Source organism: Rhincodon typus, chromosome 23 (genome assembly GCF_021869965.1).
Source record: "Rhincodon typus isolate 14 chromosome 23, sRhiTyp1.1, whole genome shotgun sequence".
Taxonomy (NCBI): domain Eukaryota; kingdom Metazoa; phylum Chordata; class Chondrichthyes; order Orectolobiformes; family Rhincodontidae; genus Rhincodon; species Rhincodon typus.
This window is the reverse complement of record NC_063354.1, coordinates 4,963,456-4,975,681: the sequence shown is the minus strand read 5'-3', so window position 1 is coordinate 4,975,681 and position 12,226 is coordinate 4,963,456. Positions and strand designations below refer to the sequence as shown.

The 12,226-nt window shown below is 43.5% G+C and overlaps 1 protein-coding gene across 4 annotated transcripts in view; it reads left to right on the top strand.

The window, feature by feature from the left end:
• The window catches only part of cep112 (centrosomal protein 112), a 220,338-nt gene that overhangs the window by 60,263 nt on the left and 147,849 nt on the right, over nt 1-12,226 (top strand). For all 4 annotated transcript variants that reach the window (XM_048610810.1, XM_048610811.1, XM_048610808.1 and 1 more), the window contains one exon: nt 11,087-11,111. In XM_048610810.1, coding sequence (XP_048466767.1) covers nt 11,087-11,111 — 25 coding nt within the window. The remainder of the gene's footprint in view (nt 1-11,086; nt 11,112-12,226) is intronic.

Here is a 12,226-nt window from a genome sequence, read left to right as displayed (position 1 = left end):
GAAAATAGCAATAGAAGCCATCAGAGTGTTTAACTCTTGCCTGGGAATGTACCAAATGTGAACAATAAAAAAATTCCCTAATAACTTGAAAGGTACTTGTTCTGTCTCTGGGCAATGACTCAGTGGGTAAAAGCAGTGTCCATTGTGGCACTGTATTAGATAAATTAGAGTTACCAAATTAAATCTCCAACAGATAGGAAAGCGTTAACAGACTAATGAATGGGCAACTATATGACTGGTGCAAACACTACATCTTTTTTTCTTTTCTGTATTTTTGATTGTAGACCAGCCACCTGTGCCTTATATAAGTAAGTGAAATATCTGGAGAAGGAGAAACAAACAGCAGTATGACCTGGCAAGCCAAAAAAACCATCTTGTTGGAACCTGTGAATAGAGACCATTGTACAGTCTTCCCAGTTTTACTGGAGGGAGTTTAGAAGGGGTTAACTTTAACTTGTAGAGTTGTATGTCAACTGTTTGTAATTGTTTATCTGTATGTTAGAATCTGTTTACTTGTAATAACTAATCATTCTTGTTAAGTACAAAAATCTGGTCTGTGCTATATCAACCTAGGTCTAAAAGACAGATAAATTGGGGAATTCTGCACACTTTTTAAAATCTTTAACTTTTGTGATGGACTCCACAAATAGCAGGGCTTGATTTTGAACACACTACCCCAGTGAGGGGTAGCAGAAGTGAAATTTAGTATACTAAACTGCGAAGAATGAGGAGAGGCAATATAGACTTAAATGGCATAACTTTAAAGAAAATGCAGGAATACAGAGACCTGAAAGTGAATATGTGTGCACATTGCAGTTGGCAGGATAAGTTGAGAAGTCTCGTTTAAAAAAAGCATACTTAACTCTTTGCTTAATTAATAGAGATACAGAATGCAAAAGTAAGCAAGTTATTCAAAACTTTTATAAAATGCTGATTAGGCTTCAACTAGAATATTGGTCCAAATTTGAGGACCACGCTTTTCTGTAAGGTGCCTTCAAGGTGTTCATTGAACATTTGCCACAATATACTATTGATACTGGTTTTCAGTTAAGTGGAGAAATAGGGGACATGTTCTTCTTGGAGCAAAAAAAGATTAATGAGAGGTTTGACAGAAATGTCTTAAGTCTTGAAGCATTTTTGGTAGAATAAATAAGGAGAAACTGTTTGCAGTGGCAGAAGGATTGATAATCAGAGCTCGTAGTCATAGGTTTTGACAAATGAACCAGAAGGGATAAAAGAAATCTTTTTGCAAAGCAAGTTGTTGTGGTCAGGAATTCCATGCTTGAATGGATTGAGTAGTAGTTTTCAAAAAGTAATTAGATAACTGATTACAGGGCGATTAAATGTTCAGGCCTCTGGGAGAAAGGACAGGGGAAAGTGGCTAACTGAATAGTTCATTCAACAAGCCAACATGGGCACAACGGGCCACGTGATTTCTTTCTGTGCTGTATCATTCTATGGTTTTATGATGTATGCATTAGCTGATTTCAATCTTGAGTAGGTGCAATTAGTGAAGGTACCAATGGGTTAAGGAAATGAAGATCAACCAGTGTTCTTCCCCTTATTTATTGTCTAATGGCCTCTGTTGCAAGGCATAGGTGTATAATAAGATTGACTGCGACAGAAATGAGCTGCCAGAGAAAGTGGTGGAGGCTATTACAATTACAACATTTTAAAAGGCATCTTGATGGGTATGTGAATAGGAAGGGATTAGAGGGATATGGGCCAAATGCTGGCACTTGGGCCTAGGTCAGAATGGAATGTCTGGTCAACATGGACTCTGCTGTATGGCCCGATGACTATGACCATCTCCCAGATTGGTTTGACTTTCAGCCCACGAAGACTGACGAGTTAGGCAAGATGCTGCAGGAATGTATTCTAGGAATGAGCTACATTTTGGGAAATAAAACCTTAAATTGGATTTTCACTAAGCTTAAATTGGGCAGGTTGCATATACTTAATTTGCATTTCCTTAGAGGGTTAAGAGGTGATATAACTGAAGTTCTTAAACTGCTAAAGGAATGTAATAGGTTATATATAGAAAAAACATTTCCTCTCCTAATGAAACCCAGGACAAAAATCTTAAAATTATAGCTAGGTTGTTTAGGAATGAAATCAAAAGTGCAATTTTCAACAAATGGTGTGTAATCAAAAGATTATTACTTCTTAAATTGGCATTTTGAAGGCTGTGACTGATAAAATTTTAATATAAAACAAAAATGCTAGAAATTCGCAACAGATAAGGCAAAAAGTCATCCTGGCCTGAATCAATAATTCTGTTTCCGTCCATGGACATATCAAAGTCGGACATAAAGATAACTGAAAGTTTACTCAACTAATTGATTTTAAGGAGGATCTTAAAAAGGGGGAAGAAGGTGGCGTTGAGGTAAAGGGCTTTAGGAGGCAATTGCAGAGCATGGGTCAAGACAAAGACACAGCTTCAATTCTTTGCTTAGATTGATCTCCCCTAGTATCAAGGCGGAATGTACAAGAGCTTAGAGTAAAATGAATGGAGAGTTTGAGGCTTGTGCCATTGTTGTAGGGCTGGAAATGTAACGCCTCGCTAATGTACCATGTGGAAATCACGCCCTGTTGTTCTGAGAGTTGTCATAAAAGTTAAAAATTTGTATCCACCTATACAAAATCTTCAATTTCTTTCTGATAGACTTGGGTTTACAGAAAACAGGCCAGGTTTCTGTACCAAACAAAACTTCTATATGTTGTAAATAAATACATTCTAACTACAGGTAAACATCTATGAACTGTCAACATATAACTACTGATGTAAGCACCTTACCCACACACAGACAAAAACAATTGTTATTGATAGAGATGAAAAAATACTGAGGAAACAGATCAACAGGATCAATCCTCAGGATATGATGAAGGGCTTCTTATTGTTTTCCAAGTCCTCCAGCTCCCCGAGGTTATCTTCATGGGAGGAACAGTCACTGATTCACAATTTATAACGTCTCTGACTTACTGGTTAAAGCAACAGCTTACAGCGACTTGTGGGGAAAAAAGTAACTGGCTTTCTTAAGGTTTCATGTATTTTTACGTCCAGAGTTTGAAGGCTTCTCACTATATCATTCACTCCCCAAGAGCTGTTCGGCTTCCCCAGATCTGATCGGAGAGTTATCAGGCTAACGTTTGGTGTCCGTAACTGATCACAATGCTACAAAACAACTAGCTACTTGTGGCCAGATGAATTTCACCTCTGTTTACACACCCTGGATCCATCACTTTTTAAAAAATCTACAACAATTTTATTCTCAGTCCTTGCAAAAACTCAGAATCTGTGGGGAGAGAAGCAAACTTATCATTTTGAATCTGATATGACTCCGCTTGGTAGATACCACCTGATCTGAGTTTCTCAAGCATTGCTTTTTGTATTTTATGCTCCTTCACCAGAATCTTATCATGTCAATCAATCAATCATCACGTGTTGCCATGACATAGAAAGCTATGTCAATGCCCATGAGTTAACACTTTACTTTGCAAATGAGTTGAATTAGTATTAAAATAGGATAAACATGTATAGAAATTGTTACAATTGCTTACCTTTGTACTGTGACTTAAAATGTACGTCATTGGCAAATTTAGTTTTGTAGCTGGAATTCTTTATCAAAAACCCCATTTGTTGCACTGTATTATTGAAATGCATTTTCATGGGTGGCATGATGTCCTTAACTTACAGGGATGAAATATATGTCTGGTGTTTTCTCCCCCCTCATTTTAATGCTTTTTGAAGGTATTTGCAACATTTGGATACAAGTAGAAATGAAATTTGAATTAAACAATGCAAAAGTAAATATTTCATAGAGAAAATCAACCCAAACCAATAATTTCTGTGTTTGTATCTATCTTAGCTTTACTGAGAGGACAACACCCAAAGAAAAAGAATTATTAATATCAATTTACATAGGGATCAGAAGGGCAAGTTGTGTGGTGAGCAGTTTAGTGGGAATAGAGTTGATGGGGCAGGGAGGTGGATCTGTGTGTGTCTTAATTTCCTATTGTTATGCCTTTTTCAACAAAACCAGAATATGTATATCTTCAGTTAATTTTACACTTCTTCCCTGTCTTCAAGGAATAAATGCTAATTTGATGAGTTCATTTATTTCTAACTGTTTAACGACTTATTTTATGAGGTCATGAACTTAATTTATATAAAATGGCTTAGGGAGAGATTTCTACCTGTGTGTCACTCAGCTAAGAACCAACAACGAGGGCAAACCGGCAATCTTTTCCCTTACCTGCCTATGCTGCTGTTACCTGCTGTTAAATGTGGTGTGGTAGTGCCATATGGACTGCTCACCTCCCTTTGGGAAAGAATTTATTCTTTACTTACTGTCATTTCCTCAGTTGAGATTTAAAACTTGAGGAACTTTTGCTGTAGAACATTAGAAGTTGTTCTTGTGCTATTTAAAACTGCAAAATTCAAAGAACATGATTCGTTTTGCTTATTCAAATAATGTGCATGTTAATTCCCTCTTAAAATGTACAGGATTCCATTTTTTCTGACAAACTGACTTCTGAAACAAAAAATTTTGTAACAAATTGAAATAACTGCAGAGAGGCCAGTATCCCATCACCAAGTCATCCTTTATTTACTTGTACGCACCAGTCTGGCAGTGTACTGTGGCCAGCTTGGAGTAGTTGCCTGAACTGAGGGGATTTTAATCTCTTGGTTATATTGGAGAGTCAGGGCTTTTCCTGATTGACCCAAGTTAACAATCTCAATCAACAACCTCAGTCAACAAGGTCAACCTGGTTCCAATCACTACATCCCTCTCCCACCAAATCTGGGGATGTAGGCCTGGTCTTTCGCCCCAAGTCCAGTTCCTCTGATTTGGACTCTGACACGGGCAGCGTGTTCTGGACCATAGCTTGTCTGTTGCTTCTGGATCCTCTCGGGAGAGTTTCCTCCTCTGCTTCTGGCAGTAATGGTATTGAGGCTGCCTCCGTCTCGGACTTGGGTTTCCTTGACAACAGATGGAGCATGAGAACATACAGTTTCTGACAGGCCTTCCGGCTGTTCTGTGGGGCCAGGTATGTTTTGCTCCTGCCCAGTTTGCAAGTTAACAGCTTTCAGTGATGCACGTGTACGTTCAGGACTGTATCACCTACCCAAACTTTGTAAGTAATGGGACCTGACCTCGCGTTAACCTCACCTTGTACCCATACAGGGCCATTTCCATGGTTCCGGCAAAATTCGACCCCTGAATTAAAATTGTCTCTCGCTTAGAGGCAGCATGTGGCTGATATTGGCAATCCTGCTGGCATTTCACCCCCCACCCCCAGGTCTGGGAATCAGGTTTAACCTGGTGCAGAGTCTTCTCCCCATCAGCAACTCTGCTGGATCTATTCCTATTATTGCATGTGGGATGGTCCGGTAAATTGAGCAGAAACTAGGATAGTTTGTTATCAACTGATGCTGTAGGCTGCATCTTTAAGCCTGTCTTCAACGTTTGATCTGCTCTTTCTGGTAGACCATTGGACGATGGATTGTATGGAGCTGTCCGAACAAGCTGAATACCATTTGACTTTAGGAAATATTCGAATTGCCTGCTGGTAAATGTCCTGTTGTCCTTGACCAATACTTCCAGGCGTCAGTGTGTTGTGAACAATGCTTGCAGTTTTTCCATCGTCCGATTTGCTGAACAAACGTTATGAATGTCCAACCACTTTGAATGGGCATCCACAATGGCCAGGAACATTGAGCCTATGAAAGGACTGGCTTAGTTGACATGCAGCCAAGTCCAGGGTTTTTCTGACCATTCTCATGAACGTGGGGGCACTGCTGGTGACAGTGTTTGTTCTTTTTGGCACTCTGGGCATTGCCCCAACCATATGTCATCATCCAACCCCAGCCAGACATAGCTTCTTGCCAGTTTCTTTATCTTGGAAACCCCTTAAATGACCGTGGTGAAGTTCAGCCAGTATCTGGTAGCCACTTTTACTTGGGACAACCACTCTTGCTCCCCGTAGTAATATTTCATCCTCTACAGTGATCTGGTCTCACTGGGTCCAGAAAGATTTCAATCCTGGTCGCGATGGCCCTTCTGTTTCCCTTCAATTACCTCCAGCTCTTAGCTTCAGTAGGACAGGATCTTTGTGTCCACAGATGGATATTGTCAGCAGTGACCCAGGGTCCAGGAAGTTCAAAATCAAAATGGACTCTTCCAGTGGAAACACGACTGGTGGAGTACCTGCCAGTGGGAGGCAGCTCAAAGCATCCACATTAGCCGCTTGACTTCCTGGATGGTGTTCAACTTGTACGTGCGGAGAAAAAGACCCAATGCTGAGTTCTACCAGAAGCTATGGGCTGCATCCCCTTGTCTTCCTTTAGTAGCCCTAGCAGGGATTTGTGATCTGTTAAAATGACAAATTCCTATCTGTAAAGATGATGGTGGAACTTCCTCACATCAAAGATGACTGCCACACCTTCTTTATCTCGGCATATTTGTGTTCATCATCAGCCAAAGTCCAGAAGGCGTGTGTTATTGGGCGTTGCTTTCTATTGGGCCACTGAAGAGCCAACATTACCCTGATATGTATGGAGAAGCATTTCATGTCAGTGCTACTGCTCGCGTTGGATAGTAGTGCGCCAACGTCTTTGATGACAATAGATGCTTTTTTACTTCTGTAAAGGCCACTTCTTGGCTACGCAACCATTTCCAAGGCTGATCCTTTTCCAATAACAGGTGTAAGGGTGCAAAGATGGAGGCCGGGTTGTGTATGAATTTTGTGTAATAATTCACTAACCTGAGGAAGACCTAAGCTCTGGTACAGATGTGGGAGCCAGGACTTCTTTGATTGCCCTCACTATCCTCCAATGGGTGTAACCCAGTTTTGTTGACTGTAACCCACGTAGGTCACCTGGGGTGCCTGGAACATGCATTTTCCTTTTTAAGGCACCCGCCTGCCTGGGAGAAATGTTTAAGCACTATGTCCAAGTTCTCCCAAGTGCTCCTTGTCTTCCCTGTTATTATTTCATCCAGATAAATTGCAACCTGGGATAGATTTTGTAAAATGTTCTCCATGGTCCACTGGAAAAGGGCAGAGGCTGACGATATCCCAGATGGCAGTCTTGTATATTGATATTAACCCTTATGGGCATTAATTGTAGCTTACTTTTGGGATTCTTCATCCAGTCTCGATTGCAGGTAGGTGTGGTTCGTGTCCAGTTTCTTAAAGGACTTCCCCTGCTAACTTTGCGTACAAGTCCTCTATGTGAGGGATTGGGTATTTATCCAACTACGAGAGGTGGTTTACTGCTGGCTTAAAATCCCCATAAAGGCGAACTGAGCTGTCAGCTTCACAATCGGTATGTCTGATGCTGCCCATTCTGCAAACTGCTCTGGTTTGATGATTCCTTCGCTCTCTAGCCTCCTGATTTCTGTCTGAACTTTTGCCTGTAAGGCCTTGTAAGATCTCAGAATTGCTTCCTGGTCAATATGTAAACTGAGTTTGATCCCTTTATTAGGCCCAAGCCCTTCCTGAAATACTCCTGGGTATTTAATTAGGACTTCACTGAGGCAGCCATTTTCTAATTGAAAAATGTTGAGCCAATCTAGGTGAATCGCAACCAATTCCACCCCAACAGACTTGGGCCCAAGACTTTCACTACCGTCAGTGGTAATTGCACCAACTGCTTCTCATAGCATACTGGAACCGAAGTTGTACCCCCAATCGGCAACGGTTCCCCAGTGTATGTTCTCAGTCTGGCTGAGGCCTTGTGCCAACTTCAGGAATGGAGTCCTGAGCAAATCTTGTTAAAGACAGATTCTGCAACCACAGATATAGCTAGTGTCAACCTCCATGGGAAGTAGGTGATCATTTAACCACTCATTAATTTTAATTGGTTCCAATTGGATGTTGTTAAGCAATTTAATTATTCCAACCCACAAGAAGGGTGTCTTTCTTGGGGGGTTGCACTCTTTTCGGTACTGGCCTACAGGTTTTCTTACTCAAGTCAGGCCTTGTAGAACTTCTTTCTGTCTCGAGTCCACATACCGGCAGCAACTACAATGGCTTGCTGGCCCAGATCCTGAAGAACTTTTTAGCCACTTGACTGAGGCTCGGCTTTGCTGTGGGGTCCCTCTGATCAAGATATGCCCTGCGCGAGGCTCTGTGATTTCCTACAATCAAGTGTTCTCCAAGCTCATTCAGACAGGTGAGGTGTCCACTTCCATCAGGATGCCCTGTAGCTGCCAAGCTCCACTTGCTGCATTTTCTAATGACAGCACCAGTTGTAGTGCTTGTTTGAAGTCCAGTTAGGTTTCAGCTGGTCGGCGCTTCTACATGGTTATGTCATTAATCCCACTTAACAAACGGTCTCTCAGCATCTCATTCAGGGTTAACCCAAAATCACAATCCTCTGCCAGTTGTTGTAACCTTGTTAAAAATACCAATACAGATTCCCCTGGTGCTCTAACAGCCAAATAAGGGGAGGCGGGTAGTGGAATTGGGATGATAAGTGGACGCTGGTGGTAGATACGATCTGGTTGGTTGATGGGAGGGATGAATCCAGTTGGTAGCTGGAAGGGAGGGTCAGTAGGTGGAATGGAAGGGAGGAGGTGGGGGATGGGTGGCAACGTTATTTGAAACTGGAGAACTCAACGTTGAGTCCATCGTTCTGCAGGATGCCTAGGCGGAAGATAAGGTGGTGTTCCTCAAATTTGCATTCTGAATAGCTGCAACCCTCCCTTCCAGTTACCAACCAAATTCATTGCTCCCATCGACTAACCAGGTCATACCTACTACTGGTGTCCAAATATCACGCCCATTCCGCTACCTGCCTTACTCCCCTCTTTATGTGCATCTCCCCCTACCCCACGTCCAGTCCTGAAGAAGGGTAATACCTGAAACGTTAACTTCTCCTTTCCTCCAACCTGGCTTGCTGTGTTCTTCAAGCCTCCTGTTTGTATACCTACTGTTCACATTGACTGTCTGATTATAGAACTACTGTGTCTATGCCTGGGCTGGTGGGAAAAATGATGATTGACATCAGTTACATAAAATAAGGAGAAATTCATTTACAAACAGAAAGTCTCCATAAAATATTGTAACTTTGAAACCTGCATTTTAGAATTCTGTGATAACAAGGTGTAGAGCTGGGTGAACACAGCAGGCCAAGCAGCATCAGAGGAGCAGGAAAGCTGACATTTCGGGTTGAGACCCTTCTTCAGAAATGGAGGAGGGGAAGGGGATTCTGAAATAAATAGGGAGAGAGGGGGAGGCGGATAGAAGATGGATAAAGGAGAAGATAAGTGGAGAGGAGATAGACAGGTCAAAGAGGCGGGGTTGGAGCCAGTAAAGGTGAATGTAGGGGGGGAGTTAGGGAGGGGATAGGTCGGTCCAGGGAGGACGGACAGGTCAAGGAGGCGGGATGAGGTTAGTGGGTAGGAGATGGGGGTGGGGCTTGAGCTGGGAGGAATGGTTAGGGAGGCAGGGACGAGCTGGGCTGGTTTTGAGATGCGGTCGGGGGAGGGGAGATTTTGAAGCTTGTTAAGTCCACATTGATACCCTTGGGCTGCAGGGTTCCCAAGTGAAATATGAGATGCTGTTCCTGCGCCTCCTCTCACCCCTCTTCCCTCAAAAAGGCCATCCCCTATTCCCAATTCCTTCGCCTCCGCCACATCTGCTCCCGAGATGAGGCATTCCACTCCCGGACATCCCAGATGTCCTCATTTTTCAAGGACTGCAACTTCCCCTCCACAGTGGTCGAAAATGCCCTTGACTGGGTCTCTTGCATTTCCCACAACTCATCCCTCACACCCCGTACCCACAATAACAACCAAAACAGAATCTCCCTCGTCCTCACGTACCACCCCACCAACCTCCAAATCCAATGCATCATCCTCCGACACTTCTGCAATCTGACCCCACTACCAAAGACATTTTTTCCTCCCCACCCTTATCTGCTTTCCGGAGGGACCACTCTCTCCGTGACTCCCTTGTCCGCTCCATACTCCCCACGAGCCCCACCACCCCCGGCACTTTTCCCTGCAACTGCAGCAAGTGCTACACCTGCCCCCATACCTCCTCCCTCACCCCCATCCCAGGCCCTAAGAAGACCTTCCACATCAAACAGATGTTCACCTGCGCATCTGCTAATGTGGTATACTGTATCCACTGTTCCCGTTGTGGCCTCCTCTACATCGGGGAAACCAAGCGGAGGCTTGGGGACCACTTTGCGGAACACCTATGCTCGGTTCGCAACAAACAGCACCACCTTCCAGTCACGAACCATTTCAACTCCCCCTCCCACTCCTTGGACGACATGTCCATCCTGGGCCTCCTGCATTGCCACAAATGATGCCACCTGAAAGCTGCAGAAATAGCATCTTATATTTCGCTTGGGAACCCTGCAGCCCAAGGGTATCAATGTAGACTTAACAAGCTTCAAAATCTCCCCTCCCCTGACCGCATCCCAAAACCAGCCCAGCTCGTCCCCGCCTCCCTAACCATTCCTCCCAGCTCAAGCCCCACCCCCATCTCCTACCCACTAACCTCATCCCGCCTCCTTGACCTGTCCGTCCTCCCTGGACCGACCTATCCCCTCCCTAACTGCACCCCCTACATTCACCTTTACTGGCTCCAACCCCGCCTCTTTGACCTGTCTATCTCCTCTCCACCTATCTTCTCCCTTATCCATCTTCCATCCGCCTCCCCCTCTCTCCCTATTTATTTCAGAATCCCCTTCCCCTCCCCCATTTCTGAAGAAGGGTCTTGAACGGAAACGTCAGCTTTCCTGCTCCTCTGCTGCTGCTTGGCCTGCTGTGTTCATCCAGCTTTACACCTTGTTATCTCAGATTTTCCAGCATCAGCAGTTCCTACTATCTCTTTTAGAATTGTGTAATTTCTTTTTAACAGTAGATCCAAGGTACTCTTATCATGACCATCATTTGACTTGCAAGACATATTTTAGTTATTAAATATAATGCTGAGCCATTCATACGTGGTGATAGTATGTAGGTGTTCCCCTGTAGCAGATGGTTATCATTGCCCCCATGTTTCTGAGCTGTGCAATTTACATTCCTGCTATACTGATTGTTACTGTTTTGTGGTTTTGTTACAGGCGAAGACACACGTACAGTGGCAAGGTAACATCACGTTTTTGTTCACCAAGTTCTTCATGCAGATCAGATGTAGGAAATATTATCATTAACATAACAGTAAAATAAATGAGTGCAAGTGTTTCATTTTTGGCGTTGTCTTCTTTAAAGTTAGGCTGAGAGTAAATCTTATGAAGGTGTTTGGTGCACTTGCCTTCATTCGCCAGAACATTGAATACAGGAGTTGGGAGCTCATGTGATAGTTGTACAAGACATTGGTAAGACCACGTTTGGAGTACAGCGTACAGCTCTGGTCTGGTCACCCTGCTATTGAAACTTATTATTAAACTGGAAAGGGTGCAAAAAAGGATTTAGAAGGATGTTAGTGAGTCTGGAAAGTTTGAATTATAAGGAGAGGTTGGATGGGTTGGGACTTTTTTCCCTGGAGTGTAGGGGGCTGAGGGATGATCTGAAAGAGGTTTATAAAATCATGAGGGGCATAGATAAGGTGAATAGCTAAGGTCTTTTTCTCCAGGATAGGTGAGTCCAAAACTAGAGGGCAAAGCTTTAAAGCGAGAGGGGAAAGATTTAAAAGGACCTGAGGGGTAACTTTTTCATACGGGGTGCTGTGTACGTGGAATGAGTTGCCAGAGGAAGTCATAGAATCACACAATCCCTGCAGTGTGGAAGCAAATCCACACTGACCATCCGAAGAGCATCCCATCTTGACCCACACCACCTACAGTATCCTTGTAACTCTGCATTTCCCATGGCTAATCCACCTAGCCTGGACACTATGGGAAATTTTAACAAGACCAATCCAAGTAACTGCACATCTTTGTTCTGTGGGAGGAAATCTGAGCATCTGGAGGAAACCCACACAAACACGGGGAGAATGTGCAAACTCCACACAGCCACCCAAGGGTGAAATTGAACCCAGGTCCCTGGTGTTGTGAGGGAGCAGTGCTGAGCACTGAACCACGGTGTTACCCAAGTGGTAGAGGCAAGCACATCTACAACATTTAAAAGACATTTGGACAGGTATATAAGATAACAAGGTGTAGAGCTGGATGAACACAGCAGGCCAAGCAGCATCAGAGGAGCAGGAAGGCTGACGTTTCGGGCCTAGACCCTTCTTCAGAAAATGATTTTCTGAAGAAGGG